Source organism: Littorina saxatilis, linkage group LG14, assembly GCF_037325665.1.
Source record: "Littorina saxatilis isolate snail1 linkage group LG14, US_GU_Lsax_2.0, whole genome shotgun sequence".
In the NCBI taxonomy this organism is placed as follows: Eukaryota; Metazoa; Mollusca; class Gastropoda; order Littorinimorpha; family Littorinidae; genus Littorina; species Littorina saxatilis.
Window position 1 is genome coordinate 10,430,429 of NC_090258.1, and position 19,798 is coordinate 10,450,226.

At 44.5% G+C, this 19,798-nt stretch overlaps 2 protein-coding genes across 3 annotated transcripts in view; one reads left to right on the forward strand and one right to left on the reverse strand.

The window, feature by feature from the left end:
* The first annotated feature begins 253 nt into the window (after positions 1-253).
* LOC138947083 (zinc phosphodiesterase ELAC protein 1-like) lies at positions 254-15,250 on the forward strand. Its single transcript, XM_070318525.1, has 9 exons — positions 254-496; positions 1,180-1,295; positions 1,739-1,927; positions 2,611-2,705; positions 3,129-3,224; positions 9,761-9,860; positions 11,204-11,384; positions 11,913-12,007; positions 12,637-15,250. Exons 1-9 carry the CDS (start codon positions 412-414, stop codon positions 12,763-12,765), a joined length of 1,086 nt encoding a protein of 361 aa, XP_070174626.1. The 5' UTR covers positions 254-411; the 3' UTR covers positions 12,766-15,250.
* Positions 15,251-17,643: 2,393 nt separating this feature from the next.
* Positions 17,644-19,798, reverse strand: part of LOC138947078 (NK-tumor recognition protein-like) — a 44,162-nt gene continuing 42,007 nt past the window's right edge. For both annotated transcript variants that reach the window (XM_070318516.1, XM_070318515.1), the window contains one exon: positions 17,644-18,674. In XM_070318516.1, coding sequence (XP_070174617.1) covers positions 18,521-18,674 — 154 coding nt within the window. In that variant the 3' untranslated portion in view covers positions 17,644-18,520. The remainder of the gene's footprint in view (positions 18,675-19,798) is intronic.

Genomic DNA, 19,798 nt, shown 5'->3' on the forward strand with positions numbered 1-19,798 from the left:
GTAATGGCATAACAAAATGTCCAACATGGGGGCGTACAATTTACACATTTCAAATTGCACATCCTACAACAAACTAAATGGCTGTGGAACCCCCCTTTTAAGACCCCCCAATTTAAGACTCCCTCCATTTTAAGACCTGATTTTCTCAGATTTTTCAAGGTTGTAAAATAGAGTAGTTCCACTGTTCTTCATGAAACCCGCAGAGGGGCGAGCACCCATGCAGATACATAGGGACAAATAAAAAGGACTGGCCTCCCCTGAATGGCGCCGTTTGCAACATCACACGGCAATCCAACACACTGACTAATCAATAAACACCATACCAGGCACACTATCGCTGCTTGCTCATGACACCGAGCAAATGAACATCAAGCGAAAGAAGTCAGAAGCTCTCAGGGTCAGATTTTCAATATGGATGTGACTTTTTTGGGAACGGCATCTGCGTACCCTACCCCTTCTCGTTGCGTGTCCTGCACGGCTATTCGCTTCACAAACAGTGAGTGAGGGGATGTACGATTCTCCTAACGTATTTGAGTGGTCAATGATAATATGACGGAAGGGAGTGTGTGTGTGTTCACACACATACACGTACAACGGGACACACGCACACATACACACACACCGACACACACGTACACTCACACACACAGTCACACCGACACACACACACACTCACTCACAAACACACGTTCGCACAAACACACACGCACACACTGACACATACCACACACACACACACACACACACACACTCTCTCTCTCTCATTCTCACACACATGCACACTCACACCACATACACAAACTCTCACAGACACGCACACACACAGCAACAAAATTAGCTGACATGCAGAGAATACATTACATGTGTATCATAAGGTTGTACATGTATATTATAATGAGAGCAAGTCTCAGTGCTAATATTAACGCCCTTTTAATGTTGGACATGAATGCTCTTCTTAGGTTCATACACAAGGTACCATAAAGTAACTTTTGGACTAAAATCTCATGATAAACTAATATTGAGGAACATTCTATTTCAGAGATCAAATAACCAAAGGGAAGAATTGCTCTAAATGCATACGGCATGTGTAATGGAGTAAGCGAGAGTTGTACTGAACCAATCTACAAGCATTGAAATGAACAAGCCACTTTCATCCTCAACATTTTTATTCCATTTCAGAGGACAGCGTGTGGATGTTTGACTGCGGGGAGGGCTCACAGATACAGCTGATGAAAAGCAACCTCAAGCCCGGCAAGATCAGCAAAATCTTCATCACTCATCTCCATGGTGACCATGTGAGTAATCAGAAGGGGTTTAAGTCGAGCAAAAGTGTGTGTTTTCCTTGTAGGTGTAATTCCTGTAGTTTTTTTCCTGTATTCAGTCGACTTAGACCCGTAGGTAAGGGTGCTAAAATGGTGAAGATTTGTGACGCAAATGTCTATATGGCATATATATGTGTGTGTGTCCATCTGTTTGACTGTATGCTTGTCTGTATTTTGTTATACGTATGTGTCGTTCTTCATTGTGTATATATATGCCTGTCTCTTTGTATTTCCATGGTCCAAACATGACAAAAACTTGAAAGCTTGAAAGTTATGAATAATCATAGCCATTATCACTAAAAAAATATGTGCAAAAACTATATTTCTTTGTAACTTAAGAAGTCTTATAGTGTTCAAGAATTACATTTCTGCCTCCAGAACAATGACAAATTATGATTTTAAATTTTGTGCGACAGGTGTTTGGTCTGCCTGGACTTCTGTGCACGGTCAGTCAAAACAACCAGCGGTCAGAGCCTGTGGAGATTTACGGGCCGCTGGGTTTACGAAACTACATCCGGGTGTCCCTCGGCTACTCTCGATCGGAGCTGGGATTTAATTTTGTCATCCATGAGATGGAGCCCATAAAGCAGCAGCTACCTCCTGATGTAAGTTGGTGGGGTCTGTGTGCTTGTTGTAAGAGGCAGGGATGGCAAAATCGTCCGCCCGATCGCCAGGAGCGAGTAAAAAGTCCGTTGGGCTAGTAGAAACCGCCTGGCAACTTGCCCGGCTTGCCAGTGAAAATGCTGGTTGAATGCAAAACTGGTTGTAATATCGAGTTGTAAAGCCATATAAACACGGCAGTTGCGGCAACTTTGGTATGTACCGGGCCAGCGAAAGTTCTGGCGAGCTAGTAACTTTCTTGAAGTTGCTCGCCCGGTTGGCGAGTTAAACTTTTGAGATTTGCCAATCCCTGAAGAGGTGTGTGTTTTGAGGGAGGGGGGGGGGGGGGGGGAGAAGTACATGGACCAACAGCACGCTGCACTGTGTTCCATTCCAGGTACTGTCAGCTCCAGGCTGGCTCCAGTTAAAAATAACTGGCAAGAACCATTCCCCTCCCGCCTATTTACCCTTTCCTCCCCCATTTCCCTCCAACCCCTCCCATCCCAGTGGCGCTAGAAATAGGGCCAGCAGAACACTCTTTCTTTGTCTATAGCAGTTAGCCTGGCCCGCTCTGGCTGTGTTGACAGAATATCACACACACAGCCACTCTCTCTCTCTCTCTCTCTCTCTCTCTTCTCTTCTTATCTCTATTTTATTCTATCAACTAAACCCTGTTTTGTTGCGACAGACGTGGGCAGTTGATACACCGACTGAAGCGGGCGTCCATCCCAACGAACAACCAGGGTCTGTGATCAAGTGTGATGAGCGACATGTGTGGACATGGTAAGTGTGTGTGTGGGTGTATGCATATTTTTTAATCTGTGCATATGTTTCAGTTTGTATACATATTTTTCGAGTCTATACATATTTTTCAGTCTGTATGCATATTTTTTAGTCTGTATGCATATTTTCCTGTCCGTATGCATATGTTGCAGTCTGTATGCTTATTAATATTATTCAGTCTGTATGCATACTTTTCAGTCTGTATGCATATATTATGTTTCAGTCTGTATACATACTTTCGAGTCTGCATACATATCTTTCAGTCTGTATGCATATTTTCCTGTCTGTATGCGTATTTCTCAGTCTGTATGCATATATTTCAGTCTGTATGCATATTTTCCACTCTGTATGCATAAGTTTCAGTCTGTATTCTTATTATTCAGTCTGTATACATATTTTTCTGTCTACATGCATATTTTTCAGCCTGTCCGACAACAGCTGCACAGTAGAGGCAGTGTGGATCAAGCACCGAGTGCCGAGTTTTGCCTTCATCATCAAGGAGAGAGACCGGCCTGGCAGGTAAAGCATAAGTGTGTGTGAAAGTGTTCTGTTTTTCATTGTTTCATTTCTGGACATGGCTTTTTATGGATGCAAGTTATATTTGCAGCTTCTTTTGCTGGCCTTAATAGCTAGTGTTAATAGTCAACAATCGCTACCCCACATACTTGCTGGACAAAACATCTAGCTTTGGACTCCCTAATACATGTCGTGTTTTTCATGTTAGGCCCCCCCCAAAAAAATAGTCTGTTTACGGTATCCCGACCGACCCTATTTTTTCGCGTGACCCTAGACTTTTTTTTGGCATTTGGGAAGGAAAAAAAAAGAAAAAAAAAGTCTTTGTTTTTTGGCAAAATAACTTAAAAATATGGTTTTTTGGAAGAAAAAAAAGAAAGAAAAAAATCCCGACCTACCGACCCTATTTTTTTTGCCTATGTTACCGTAAACGGACTATTTTTTTGTGTGGCCTTATCCCTCTTCTTGCTGATTTAATACGAGATCACTGCTCAGAAGAAACAACAACAATGACATGGTGAGATAAATTATGCTTATTAAACCACAGGAGCTTGTATCAAAGCGTCAGCCGATGGAGGTTTCCTACATCCTTACTGTAGTATTAAATTACATATTATTACCCAACTCACATATAGCAATTAACTCTAGTTCAGTGCTGGTAACGCTGTACGCGTCCCCTTGGTAACAAGGGAGACCACCCTAAAAAAGAGTGATCCATCCCATAATATCGGACCGATGTCCGGTCCAACATCCGTATGCGTGCGCATACGCCGCCATTTGTATCATTCTCTCTCAGCGGTTCAACTGGGAAGGACGCTTCTGATGTACGCTCCTGCTGTTTGCAGTTTTTCGCCTTAGTCCTTGGCTTTGGCATCTCCCCTTGGTCGTCGCCTATCTGTTCACCTTTACCTAGCTGTGTGGTGAGATCTTTCCGTTTTATTATAACTTTAGCGACATTTTCGTCGCTCGTTTTGTACTTGTGAAATTTTTCTGAAATTGTTTTTCTTTGAAATTTTTCGTGAGTTATTTTGCTATGGCGGAGGCTGCGCTTGTTGATAGCGTGAAAAGGAAGCCGAGTTCGAGGCAGGTGCCTGACGATTCGCCTCCTAAACGTAGCTCGAGGAGAGAGAAGGGCGCAGGAAAATCCGCGTCTGTTTCTTCTGATTCAACTTCTGTTAAATCTCCCGTGTTAGCAGACGTCAGTTTAACTTCCGGTCAGGCTTGTTTACGTTCTGGCAAGAGTGGTGTTTCGGGCAAAGCTTCTTCTTCTTCTGCTTCTGCTTCTGCTTCAACTTCAGATGGCTGCCCTGGGTTAGCGCCAACTGAAGTTGCGTCTTTATTGTTGACTTTGAGCGCTCAAGTTTCGACACTTGCGTCGGAATTATCTTCCACTAGGGAGGAATTACGAGCGCTTCCGTCTGGTGTTTCTGATGTTCTCTCCTTAGCACAGGTACGGCAGTCTCCTGCAGTTCCGGCTTCGACTTCCGCTAAGCCTTCGGCGACTGTGACTCGGGCGGATGTCCATGCTTCGCAGGATGGGGGTACCAAGTTGGTGTCTCTCCTGAATGTGACACCAGTACAAGGTATGTCTACACCGCTTGCCGGTGTGCGAGCTCAGGGGGCTCTCTCGTGCGTTGGAGGCCGTGAGAGTTCTTATGAGCAGCGAAAGGACGAGCGCCCCCGTACGTCTCTTTATGAGAATATCGGGGACCGTTTTAGTCCTCTTCCGCCCAGGGGGCAGGAAGTGGTCGGTTCTGCCGACGATAAACTGTCTGATGTTCTGCCTCCTGGCTCCGAGCTTGATCTCGAGTCGGAGGGTAGGGCGGAAGACGGGGATGCCTCAGTGGTAGAGGATTCCCAACTGAATTTGCCCGTGAAGCTGTCAGCCGCAGTGGCGCTGGCGGCGGAAACGGCGTTCAGATACTTTCCGGAAGGGGTGGTGAAGGACAAGGCTCAGCTTCACCCACCTCGGTCTGCTTTTGACGATTTCCGGAGTGCACAGGAGCAACGGCCTCGCTTCCGCTTCCGGGAATCGTCAACTATTGCCTATGAAATGGCGAACGTCCTGTGTGGGAAACGCAAACCGGCGGTGCCGTTGTTGGTTCAGCACGGCGATGCTCCGGAAGACGTTGTCTCTTGGCTGGCTCAACCTGGGGCTCGAGCAGCTTCCGGTGTTCCGAAGTTCAAGCTCAACCCTTATCCTGTGAGCCTGATTGACACTTTTGCTCTGCCGTCAGGGGCACTTCCGGTGACGCCGGAACTTGCTGCTTTGAGAGAAGATGGTTACAATAGGGACAGAGTTGTCCCATGTACTGACGGTTCTCTCTCAGCCTTGGAGGAAGTCGGAAGGTCTTTGCTGGAGCTCACGTCCTTGTCGGAGTCTCTGCAAAGGTCTTTGTCGAGATCGATTGCCACATCTCTTGATCCTTTTGAATTTCGGTTCGATGCGTCGCCAACAGATGTTTCGACACTGCTGGCCACTCTGGGCAAGGTGACTAGAGAACAGGTTGCCTTGTCTGCCCGGCTGTATACTCACGCAGTGCTTTCAAGGAGATCAGCCTTCTTGACGGGGTCCAGATTTCGGGACACCGCGACTGTGGAGAGGCTGAAGGTCTCCCCTTTTGCTGAGGGGTCTCTCTTAGGGCAGGCGTCTTTCGATGCACTCCAGAAAGAGACGCAGGACGCGCGGGATGTAGCGATCGCGCGTCTGGCTTCACAGGGCTTCCAGAAGCCTCAGGGCAAGTCTCAGACTCAGGCGTTTTCTTCTGCTAAGCCTCAGACGTCTTCGTCAGGTGGTGGGAAGGCCCAGAAGCAGTCCTTCTCCTCCAGGGGTAGGGGGCGTGGAGCTCCTTACCCTAAGAGGGGTCAGTCTTTCGGGGGTTCCAGGGGGTCGGGGCGTAAGCCTCACCCCCAATGAAACTTCCCCGAACAACACATCCCTGTGGCCCCCGCGCTGGTTGTAGCGGGCGGCCCGTCCAGGGCCCTTTCTTCCTGGCTGCAACTGGTGGCCAGCAAGTGGGTCACGGGGATAGTGTGTTCGGGGATAGTGTGTTCGGGGTTCCGGCTTCTCTGGTCAGGGCAGAAGGCTCCCCTGGTCAGGATAATCCCGCCCTGCAGGGCGCCAAAGGATTGGGTGGCATGGAACGCGGTCCAGGAGGAGGTCTCGGCTCTGCTGCTCAAGGGAGCTATAGAGGAGGTCTTGGACGCGCGGTCCCCGGGGTTTTACGGCAGACTTTTCGTAGTGCCGAAGGCCTCGGGGGCGTGGAGGCCGGTGTTAGATCTTTCTCCTTTGAACAAGTTTCTGAGAGTAATCAAGTTTACCATGGAAACTCCAACTTCGGTTCGGGAGGCCTTACGGCCGGGAGATTGGGCAACGTCGATCGATCTTACAGACGCTTACTTTCACGTCCTCATACATGTCGCGGACAGGAAGTGGCTTCGCTTCCCTTGGGGCGGCAAAGCTTACCAGTTCAGGGCTCTGCCGTTCGGCCTGTCTTTAGCTCCGTGGATTTTCACGATTGTGGTCAGGCAGCTTTGCGCTCTTGTGAGACAGGAAGGCATCCGTCTCAGAGCATACCTGGACGATTGGTTAATCCTTCACCAGAACAGGGGGCTTTGCGAGGCTCATACGCACAGGGTGCTGAGCCGGGCGGCACAGCTGGGTTTCTCTGTCAACCTGACAAAATCCGAGTTGGAACCATCCCAGACGTTTACTTACCTGGGCATAGAATTCGACACACTTCGGTGGTCTGTCCGTCCGTCTCAAAGGCGGATCGACAAGCTTCAGGGTCTGATTCGGTCTCTCTACGGAGAGAATCACGCCAGTGCAAGGGTTCTGACTTCGGTTCTCGGTCAGATGGAATCCATGGCTTCCCTCATTCCGTTGGGCAGGGTTCACAAAAGGCCTTTTCAGGCCTCCCTGCAGTCGAGGTGGGATCAGACATCCCAGGACTGGAGTGTTCCGATCGCTCTGGGAACTTGGTTTCAGCAGACCACAGGTGTTTGGCTTCTTCCGGATTTGTTCCGGGGTGTTCCCATTGTTCGTCCACCGCCGGAGAGAGAGTTGTTTACGGACGCATCTCTGACGGGGTGGGGTGCTCATCTGGACGAGCACTTGGTTTCGGGAGTTTGGGATTGCTCTCAGGCCTCCCTACATATCAATGTACTGGAGTTGGAGGCCGTTTCCCTGGCGCTTCTAGCGTTCAAGCCTTTCCTGGAGGGCAGTCATGTACGTCTTCACACCGACAACTTGTCTGTGGCGTCGTATGTGAACAAGCAGGGGGGGACTCGGTCTCACAGTCTTTCCGACATTGCATGTCGCATTCTCAAGTGGTGTCACGCCCAGCACATTCTGTTGTCAGCAGTGTACTTGAAGGGCAGTCTGAACGTCCTTGCAGACACTTTGAGCAGAGGGGACAGGATTGTTCATTCAGAGTGGACTCTCACACACCAGTCTTTGCAGCGGCTTTGGTCGCAGATCGACAAGCCCAAGATAGATCTCTTTGCAACGAGGTTTTCGGCGAGACTTCCTCTCTTTGTGTCCCCCTTCCCGGATCCTCTGGCCTGGAAGGTGAATGCTCTGGAAGTGGATTGGTCAGATCTTCCGGCGTATGCTTTCCCTCCGTTCTGCCTCTTAGGCAAAGTCCTCAGGAAAGTGGACTTAGAGAAACCAGCGCTGGTTCTGGTCGCTCCTCTGTGGCCAAGCCAGCACTGGTTTCCCGACCTACTGCGTCTAGCAGTTCGGCCCCCGATCCCTCTCGCCCTGAAAAGAGGAGATCTCGTGCAGCCTCGGTCAGGCGTTCAGCACGAGAACCCACAGATCCTGGCCCTTCACGCGTGGATTCTGTCCGAAGCGCTTTGCGTAGGGCAGGGGCCTCTTCCCCTACTCTGAGATTCGTTGGACATGCACATAGAAAATCGACGTCTTCGGTTTACTCATCGCACTGGGCCTCTTGGTCTAGGTGGTGCGCGCTTAACGGGGTTAAACCTCTTTCACCTAGGTCTATTCATGTAGCCAACCATCTGTCGTGGTTGGCTGATCAGGGGGCTTCTCCCTCTTCTATTAGAGTCCGGAGGTCGGCGATCTCTTCGACCCTCGCGCAATTAGGCCACAAAATTTCGCTCGGAGGGGTTATCGCTAGTGTTATTAAGGGGGCTGCCCTTTTAGCAGCTCGTTCGAAATCGCTTCTCCCTGCATGGGATTTGTTCCTGGTCTTACGTTTCTTAGCCTCGGAAGAGTTCGAGCCTCTTTTGTCAGCCAGTTTGGCCGATTTGACGCGTAAGACTGTGTTTTTAACGCTTCTCTCTACTTCGAGGAGAGGTAGTGAGGTGCACTCTTTGTCGGGTTTAGACAAGGATATTGCGTTCGAGAAGGATGGTTCCATTTCTCTCAAATTTGTTCCCGGTTTTCTCGCGAAAAACCAGAAACCTGGCCAGCATTCTCCAATCTTGCGCATCCCGCCCTTGAGTAAGATTTTGGCTCCTGGAGATCCCGATATTGCAAATTGTCCTGTGAGAGCTCTCCGATGTTATCTGTCTCGAACTCGGCCTGTTAGGTCAGAAAGTCAAAAGCTTCTTTTCATATCTTTAAACACGGCTAGGTGTAAGGATATAGCTAAGGTGACTCTGGCCAAATGGATCTCCACTCTGATCAAACGAGCATATGCCTGGTGGCAAGTGCAGTCGGGTGATATTAGGGCAGTGTTGCCTCTCACCGCGGCTAGAACCCATGAGGCGAGAGCCTGGGCATCCTCTGTGGCAGTTCTTCGGTCCGGCAAGCTAGCCGAGGTACTGGAAGCTGCGTACTGGCGCTCTGAGGACATCTTCGTCAATTATTACCTCAGAGATGTCGCTTCTGTAAGACAGGATGGAAGCTCCGCGCTGCCTGCCATGGTAGCGGCGGGACAAGTCCTGCATGCCTAGTTTTTGGTAAGTACCCACCACCTATAGTAGCAATCTGCTATATGTGAGTTGGGTAATAATATGTAATTTAATCCAAAATTTTAATAATAAATTTTCATTTAATTAATATACTTACCCAACTCACATCGTTTAAACCCTCCCGCCTCCCCGCTGTGGTGGTATTGGGTTCTAAAAAAGTAGTGAGTTGGGCTTCGTTCGAATGATACAAATGGCGGCGTATGCGCACGCATACGGATGTTGGACCGGACATCGGTCTGATATTATGGGATGGATCACTCTTTTTTAGGGTGGTCTCCCTTGTTACCAAGGGGACGCGTACAGCGTTACCAGCACTGAACTAGAGTTAATTGCTATATGTGAGTTGGGTAAGTATATTAATTAAATGAAAATTTATTATTAAAATTTTGGATTACTACTGTACTATTATTCACTACAAGGAATCTTAACCATGCAAGCTCGCACTGTGAATAATAGTAATAATACTACAGTAAGGATAAAGGAGTAGGATACCTCCATCGATCTGCGCTTTGATACAAGCTCCTGTGTATTGAATCAAACCATGTGAATATGAAAATGCTTTGTGAGATGACTGTGGACAGAACTGACTGCATTGCTTGCAGACTGGAGGTAGAAAAGCTGAAGTCACTGGGTGTGCCCCCAGGTCCTATGTACGGCCGTATAAAGGCTGGGGAGACAGTCACGCTGCCCTGTGGAAAGGAGGTAGGATGGAGTCTTTGTCTTCTTCTTCGTTCATGGGCTGAAACTCCCACGTTCACTCATGGTTTTGCACGAGTGGGTTTTTACGTGTATGACCGTTTTAACACCGCCATTTAGACAGACATACGCCACTTTCGGAGGATGCATGCTTGGTATTTTTGTGTTTTTATAATCCACTGAACTCTGACATGGATTACAGGATCTTTTCTGTGCGCACTTGGTCTTGTGCTTGCGTGTACACACGAAGGGGAACAAGGCACTAGCAGGTCTGCAAATAAGTTGAACTGGGAGATCGGAAAAATCTCCACCCTTAACCCAGCAGGCGCGACCAGGATTCAAACCTACAACCTTCCGCTTGGGAGGCTGGGGTCTTATTCACTGGGCCATTGCGCTCGTCGGTAGGATGGAGTTACAGCTCCCAATAAAGGGCATTTACTGTCCAGGTAGGGGGCCGGGTAGCTCAGTTGGTAGAGCACTGGACCAGTGATCCTAAGGTCACAAGTTAGAATCCAGACTGGGACGGACCCAGGTCAACTTTATGTGCAGACCTGTATCCATGTCCCATCCCCGTGGCACCACAGTGGCACGTAAAAAAAAAAACATGGTCATTTTGCTGTAAGTGCAGGTGGATGATCACACCTAAACACGCACACACCTGGGTAGCGCCACTCTTGTTGCTGCTAGCTTTCCACTGGGAGGAAGCGACCCGAATTTCCCAGCACAAGGATAATAAAGTAAATGAAATGAAATGTGTTCACCTGGTTTGTAAGGACACCTGTCGGATAGGGACAGTTTAGGCCAGTGTCCCCTTATCACAGGTACTACTGTATAACTAAAGCTGATGTCACAAAACAAAAGTTTTCAACAAAAAATCCATCTCAAAACGTCGGGGAAACAACTGTTTTGAGAGCAGGGATATCACACACGAAACACACAGATGAAGCGCTGTGAGTTGTCACAGAAATATGGGTCAATGTACACAGCTACAACGTGCTTTGGCTAGCTTGACCCGCCCTGTGCTCGGGTTTGTAAAAAGTACGGCTGGCAGCGTCCACTAATATTATTGCCCCTCGTCAAACAACACTGGTTCCACAGACTCTGGTAAGAACTCAGGTAAGATTCGGCACCGCGTCTAGATCTGCAATTTTGTCCTCTCCGTGGTGCCGTAAATTGAGTCAAGTGAGTTGATCATTCACATGCTTTAAATCCCAAAACACCATACGGAACCAGTGTTTTCTGAAACGCGTTTTGGGGGATGTGACACAAGAAACATGCTGTTTTGTGTTTGTTTTGCAAGAAAACACTGTTTGTGTTTTGCGTCTGACATTGCCAACCATTGTCTGCAGGTTGGTCCACAAGATGTTCTGGGAGAACCACAGAAGGGACTGGTGGTGGTGGTGGGGGGAGATTCCAGTGACTCGTCAGAACTGCTTAAAGTGGCACAGAACGCCGATCTGCTTATCCACGAAGCGACGTTGGAAAATGCCTGTCACGAGACTTGTGTTGAACGCGGCCACTCTACGCCAAGTGAGTTGTGCATGTATTAGTGAGTATGTGTGAGTGTGTGTGTGTGAGTGTGTGTGTGTGTGTAAGCATGAGTGTGTTTGTGTGGTAAGCCAGGTTCACATGTGGCGATTTGCTTCTCCAAAATAGCGTCTGCTCTTTGCGCAGTGCATTTGCTGTGTGGAGCTAATCGTTCGTCATGTGACAGGGGACTGCCTACGAGTTGATCGGCGATCAGCTCGTGGTCGGCTCTCAGGAACAAATCCTACGATTGAATCGCGGCAATGTGACGGCCCCATCATGGTGTGAAGAGAGAGAGAGAGAGTGTGTGTGTGTTTGTGTGTGTGTGCATGCGTGTGTAAGCAGGAGTGTGACTGTGTGTTAGGGTGTGGAGAGGGAGGAAGAGAAAGAGAGAGAAAGTGTGTGTGTGTGTGTGTGTGTGTGTGTGTGTGTGTGTGTAAGCATGGGTGTGACTTGTTTATTAAGGTGTGGAGAGAGAGTAAGAAGCTTCAGTGTTTGATATTTTCACCATGACAAACAATCTGCGTGCAGAAATGACAGCAGAACTGGCCAAGAAACTCAATGTGCGACAGTTGATAATGACTCATTTTAGTCAGCGTTACCGGCCACTGTCCTATGACATCAAAGTAAGTCCTTTTTATTGGATATTTTAGGTATGTTGAATAGTCATAAATGTTTAAAAGAAAGGATATTTCAGTGCTCTTTAGGGCATTCCTTTGTCAATGCAATTAGTTTACGAGACATATCGAAGCATTACTGTCCATGATTGCTATATCAGCAAAATGGTCGCATATTATTCCTACCCCAAGCTGTTAAGAACCTCCATTAGATGACAGCAAAATGGTTGCAGTTCCTCTGACGTAAAATTAACATGGAGGAATCGTGCCAAGACGTGAACTGTATGCATAAGTACAAGTGCACACACATACACACACCACACCACACCACAACACACCACAACACAACACAACACATCACACAAATGCACTCACACACACACACACACACACACACACACACCTCAGAGAGATAATGGCCGCTTTAAAATTTAACTGTTATTCTGTAAGATCAGTGTGTGTTAATTAATAGGGAAACATAGCTGTGTTTTAGAATAGTGTGACCCTTGTATTGTAACACACATATAATCATATTATATACAGCTTGCAGAAATGGTGCGTGCACTGGTGAGTACCAACACATTTATCTCATATATTTTCTGTGTGATGTTGCAACGGTTCTTTTGAACTCTTTGCAGGAAGGCGAGCAGTCGGTGCGAACACTACTGCTGGAAGCTCAGGAAATCCTCGGTGATTCTGTGACCTGTGCTGAAGATCTCATGACCTTCACCTTGACCCACGAAACCTTGACTAAACTCTGTAGATGATGTTAGGATGCTAGGACTTTCGTCTGGGGACAGGAAATCACTGGAGGTTCTGTGATCTGTGCTGAAGATCTCATGAGCTTCACCTTGACTCATGAAACCTCGAATAAACTCTGCAGATGATGTTCTTCTGGGGGTAAGACAGTCTATGAGTTTATGTTATCTGTGCTGAAGATTTTATGACCTTCACCATAACTTATTGAATCTAAGATAAACTCTACAGATGGCAGTAGTTTATGTTTCAGTGTTACTTTAGAAGCTGGGTCTAACAGACTTATGTAGGATATAGGTGACAACGTGGCCTTTGTTAGCCATTGCAGTCTGTCTCTTGACTGTGATCTCCATGGTAACATAGATGGATCATTTCACCATTTTGAAGGTCATAGAAAAACCTGTTAACTGTTTTGAAGGTCATCTTATTTAGCAGCAGAAATCTCAGCTCCAGAGGGTGTGTTATAGAGCAGCTAATTTTTTTTTAGCTCAAATGTGTGTTTGAACCTGGGAAATAATTTCCATTTATGTATGCTCCCTTCTGGTGTGACTGTCTAAGTGACCTTTGTGTTTGTGTGTGTGTGCATTGTGTTGTGATTGTGTGTGCGTGTGTTTGAGCGGTTTTCATGAGGAAGCACATTCCAATTTCTTAGGATTGTTCATACCTTATTTTTGGCGTTTAAGCATGCCAGGTCTAATGTGTTAGTCAGTCAACATAAAATGTTTAACTTCATTGTAGCAATCTGAAATGTTTAGAATTTCCCGGTAAAATTCTCAAAATACCAACATCCATTTATAATTATTTATTCATTATAATTATTATATATTTATTGGTTTCTCACTGACAATTACTGTATATCTAATAAGCGAGTTGAACTGGTCGATGTAACACAATGTTTTGTGAGAGCAAGGATTTGTACTTGCAACACATAAAACTACCCAAAAGGACCACACTTTTGTTCTGTATAATTTGCCTTTCTTTGCCTTTGGAGATTGCCTGTCTACAACAACTTTTTTTGGTCGATCCCTTGAGTGGTCGTTATAGACGGTGTTGACTGTATTTACAATCAGTTGTTGTAAATCCAAAAACAAAGAGACTGTGTACGTTCCAAAATTCAGAATCAAAAAACAAGAAATTTGTAGTTTTAAATTATTTTTTAGTTTTATTTCTTTTGCAATTTTTGTAAACCTAATTGTGACCTACATATACACCGTGAACAGAGGGTTTTTGTCTTGGAACTGTTGATTGTCTCATTAATTCTTACTCTAAAGAAATCCTTTCCAGCAGATAATCTTTCATCAAATACACACATGAATCAACTTTTTTCTTTTTACATTTAGTCAAGTTTTCACTAAATGTTTTAACATAGAGGTGGGAATCGAGACGAGGGTAATGGTGTATGTGTGTGTCTGTCTGTGTGTGTGTGTGGAGCGATTGAGACTAAACTACTGGGCCGATCTTTATGAAATTTGACATGAGAGTTCCTGGGTATGATATCCCCGGACGTTTTTTTCTTTTTTTCGATAAATACCTTTGATGACGTCATATCCGGCTTTTTGTAAAAGTTGAGGCGGCACTGTCACACCCTCATTTTTCAATCAAATTGATTGACATTTTGGCAAATCAATCTTCGACAAAGGCCGGGGTTTGGTATTGCATTTCAGCTTGGTGGCTTAAAAACTAATGAGTGAGTTTGGTCATTAAAAATCGGAAACTTGTAATTAAAATTATTTTTTTATTAAACGATCCAAAAACAATTTCATCTTATTCTTCGTCATTTTCTGATTCCAAAAACATATACATATGTTATATTTGGATTAAAAACAATCTCTGAAAATTAAAAATATAAAAATTATGATCAAAATTAAATTTCCGAAATCGATTCAAAAACTATTTCATCTTATTCCTTGTCGGTTCCTGATTCCAAAAACATATAGATATGATATGTTTGGATTAAAAACACGCTCAGAAAGTTAAAACGAAGAGAGGTACAGTAAAGCGTGCTATGAAGCACAGCGCAACCGCTGCCGCGCCAAACAGGCTCGTCACTTTCACTGCCTTTTGCACTAGCGGCGGACTACGTTCAGTTTCATTCTGTGAGTTCCACAGCTTGACTAAATGTAGTAATTTCGCCTTACGCGACTTGTTTGTTCTTCTACGGAGACGACTCTATGGAAGGAACATGTTTATTTACAAGAGCTATGTACTCTTTCTTACAACTTAGCATCAATGTTTATAGAAACCTTGTGAGCGTATAAATTTAATTAGATTTTAAAAATAAGACTGTGATAGCATTCACACACACATACACACAAATTCACACACACAGATACTGGTACATTCAAGTTTATTTAATGTTTTTCACACACTGACAGGAATTCTCAAACTACACAATATATTCATTACATGACCTCATGTACATTTCTCACTGACAGACTATTAATATAATTCTGCAACTGGGTTGTTACATGAATGGAATAAAAAGTGAAACACGTGGATCAGATTTTTCTTACAAGATAACAAGATTGTCTGTGTGTGTGTGTGTGCACACATATGCCCATGAATGCAAACTTGTTCGTGTTGATGTTTCAGCACAAGTTGAAGCGTATAACTTGAAATATTGCAAGCAAACTTTGACAGTCATGAAACAGCTCAAATCTGGTCCTCCAGAAGACAGGAGCATTTCATTTTCATTCAAATCAAATCTGTCATGCAAGTGAACATGCAAAACAGAAAATACTCCACCAAAGGGAAAAAACACACCTGCATCTACATGCAGTTTTAGGAGAAACCGCTAAATACTTGCACTAACAACCAATTACAGCGATTCTTTACAAATTATTTTGTTGATTTCTATCAAGCAGATAAGCACCGAAGGTTCCACTGTGACATGCAGCTGTTAACTAATGAAAATGCCATTCCATCAGGAACAGACACGTTCCTTATTCTCTGCTGCACTGATGACAATAAACCTGAGAAGTCCACAACTGTCAACTCTTTCAAGGCATTTTTTTTTTATAATGTGAAGCATTTATAATGAGTATGTCATTTTAAAGTGGAAACACTCGAACGCATTCTAAGGTGCAGTTTTACACTTCATTCAAACTTTTAATTGAAGAATGCTGCTTTGATGAATAACTGCAAACTAAAACAATACACTGATTTAATGAACTGTGCTGTCATGTCACAGAAGGGGGCCCAAGAGAGCAAGAGTAAAAACAGTTACAAAATTACATCATACATGTAATAAAAAGAAAAAGGCTAATCAAAACAAAGTTCATCATCAGTCAGTTACAATTCACAACGCATAGCAACTAACCCCAACCCCCATCTCAACATTTTGTTTTATTCCATCTGCCCAATGCTCTTTACATAATCCACTCAATCATGGTCTACTTGTGTTTACATCTTGTCAGAAAGACACAAAAACTCCTTAGTTACAGGGGACAACCAAGCCCTATCCCTTCATACAACCCCATTTCAATACCTCCTAACCATCATCAAAGAACAGGTAAAGAATAAACAGCCAACATGATTATCATCCTCAAATCTTACAACCACATTCTTCACAAACAAAAAATCATAAAACATACAACCGTTACTATGAAAACACAAGAAGAGCAAACGCTCGATCGAGTCACTTTCGCAGTTCTGAATATTATATGAGGCATCAGATGGACAGGAAGAAATTGCTATTCACAACACAATACAGATGTAAATAATTTGATGTAAAGAATAATCCTATAAAGTTTGAATCAAATCCGATGAATAGTTTCAGAGATATGATATTTCAATTTTTTTCCTTCAAGACATACCTGTGACCTTGAAAAAGGTCAAAGGTCACCAAAGCAGACGTCAAAGTGTAGAGGTCACTGGGAGTCACGTTCACATAAAATTTGAGCCCGGTCACTTTTATAGTTTCCGAGAAAAGCCCAACGTTAAGTTGTGTGTTGCCGAACAGAAAAGGCTAGTTATCTCCCTTGTTTTTCTGATAACGTTCGTAAAAGGCTACAGATGTAAATACTTTGATGTAAAGAATAATCCTACAAAGTTTCAATCACATCCGATGAACTTTGTCAAAGATATAAAATGTCTAATTTTTCCTTTGACGCTGACCTGTGACCTTGAAAAAGGTCAAAGGTCAACGAAACCATCGTTAAAGTGTAGAGGTCATTGGAGGTCACGACTAAACAAAATATGAGCCCGATCGCTTTGATAGTTTCCGAGAAAAGTCCAACGTTAAGGTGGTGTCTACGGACGGCCGGCCGGACGGCCGGCCGGACAGACTAACACTGACCGATTACATAGAGTCACTTTTTCTCAAGTGACTCAAAAAACAATATCAGGAACGTTAAAAATCACTGCAAATGCATTCACTGGTTCCATACACACAGTGCCTACACTGTAATCACTTTAATATCAATGACAATGACTTGTTTTTTTACTACCTATTTTATTCATGTTTTTATTACTAAGTTAGTGGAAGAATCTTTTGTAATGTATGTGTGATGGTGTATGCTTTTGCGTTGTTGACTATGAATGTAGATGTAAATGCTTGTATAACTGTGTTTTTAATTTTAAATGTGTCAAGCGCAAAGAGCATAATTGTAAAGTTATGATGTTGCGCTATATAAATGCTCATTTATTATTATTATTATTTATTAATTCAATCAAACAGATCAATGACAATGACTGAATTCAATCAAACAGATCAATGACAAGGACTGAATTCAATCAAACAGATCAATGACAATGACTGAATTCAATCAAACAGATCAATGACAATGACTGAATTCAATCAAACAGATCAATGACAAGGACTGAATTCAATCAAACAGATGAACAAACAAAACTAATAAAACAAGAGGCGAAGCCATCAAGGCTCACGTAAGAAATCGACAAACAGTAACACACACACACACACACACACACACACACACACACACACACACACACACACACACACACACACACACACACACACACACACAGAAAGAAAGAGCATAGGTGAAACTGTGCAAGAAAGCGAGACACTAGATCTAGATCTGTCTGTCTGCATGTAGCCTACTTACAAGGACACGACTGCCAACTAGTCTCGGCGCGCTCAAAATAATAATGACCGAGACTGTCAGTACTTCCTTCGCGTGACGTCTAACCCTCTTACGTCATAATGTGACGTCAATGTAATGTGACGTCTTCAAATGTTAGAGTTTCTACCACAGACATACACACGCACAGACGCACGCACGCACGCACGCACGCACGCACAGACAGACAAAGTTACGATCGCATAGGCTACACTTACGTGAGCCAAAAACCTGTTAAACATTGACATCAAAGCCTGATGAAATCAAAGCCTAATGACATCGAAGCCTGATGACATCAAAGCCTGATGACATCAAAGCCTGATGAAATCAAAGCCTAATGATATCAAAGCCTGATGACATCAAAGCCTGATGACATCAAAGCCTGATGAAATCAAAGCCTAATGATATCAAAGCCTCATGACATCTTCAAAGCCTGATGAAATCAAAGCCTAATGACATCAAAGCCTAATGACATCAAAGCCTGATGATATCAAAGCCTGATGAAATTAAAGGCTAATGATATCAAAGCCTAATGACATCAACACCTAATGACATCAAAGCCTGATGAAATCAAAGCCTGATGAAATCAAAGCCTAATGATATCAAAGCCTAATGACATCCAAACCTGACGGTTCATCAACCAATGACAACAGTGGACCAAAGCTCCTCCAGCCTGAGTCTAATCACTAGATGATGATGACGAGGAAGAAGACGATGATGACGCACGCTTGCCTCGTTTCTTGTCAGGGCTGGAGTCGCTGCTGCTGCTGCTGTCACTGCTGGAGGAGGCAGAACGTTTACGTTTACTGTCCTCCGCCTTCCCTGCATCTCGTCTGAAAGACAAAAGAAAATAATGAAGAACAACAGAAAAACAATTAGATAACTACAAAAAAACAATAACAGACAACTGAAAAACAATGAAAGATAAACAAACAAAAACAATGAAACACCTAACAGAAAAACAGTGAAAGATAACTAAAAACAACAGAAACATAATTAAAGACAACAGAAAAACAATGACAATCATGCTGGAAATCTCTTCGATAAGCCCTGTGGAAGTGATATTACATACAGAAAAAAAGAGGAAAGGTTTGCGGAAAAGTGAACGAGCTGTCTGGTGCACAAGAACTGGAAATTTGGACAGAGCTGTCTGGTGCACAAGAACTAGATGTTTGGACAGAGCTGTCTGGTGCACAAGAACTAGATGTTTGGACAGAGCTGTCTGGTGCACAAGAACTAGATGTTTGGAAAGAGCTGTCTGGTGCACAAGAACTAGATGTTTGGACAGAGCTGTCTGGTGCACAAGAACTAGATGTTAGGACAGAGCTGTCTGGTGCACAAGAACTAGATGTTTGGACAGAGCTGTCTGGTGCACAAGAACTAGATGTTAGGACAGAGCTGTCTGATGCACAAGAACTAGATGTTTGGACAAAGCTGTCTGGTGCACAAGAACTAGATGTTTGGACAGAGCTGTCTGGTGCACAAGAACTAGATGTTTGGACAGAGCTGTCTGGTGCACAAGAACTAGATGTTTGGACAGAGCTGTCTGGTGCACAAGAACTAGATGTTAGGACAGAGCTGTCTGATGCACAAGAACTAGATGTTTGGACAAAGCTGTCTGGTGCACAAGAACTAGATGTTTGGACAGAGCTGTCTGGTGCACAAGAACTAGATGTTTGGACAGAGCTGTCTGGTGCACAAGAACTAGATGTTTGGACAGAGCTGTCTGGTGCACAAGAACTAGATGTTTGGAAAGAGCTGTCTGGTGCACAAGAACTAGATGTTTGGACAGAGCTGTCTGGTGCACAAGAACTAGATGTTTGGACAGAGCTGTCTGGTGCACATGAACTAGATGTTTGGAAAGAGCTGTCTGGTGCACAAGAACTAGATGTTAGGACAGAGCTTTCTTTCTTTATTTGGTGTTTAACGTCGTTTTCAACCACGAAGGTTATATCGC

Coding starts and splice junctions, on each gene's coding strand:
- LOC138947083 (XM_070318525.1), top strand. CDS start 412: ATGGATGTGACTTTTTTGGGAACGGCATCTGCGTACCCTACCCCTTCT. Junction 497..1,179: donor GGCTATTCGCTTCACAAACA/GTGAGTGAGGGG, acceptor ATTCCATTTCAG/AGGACAGCGTGTGGATGTTT. Junction 12,008..12,636: donor CACTGTCCTATGACATCAAA/GTAAGTCCTTTT, acceptor AACTCTTTGCAG/GAAGGCGAGCAGTCGGTGCG.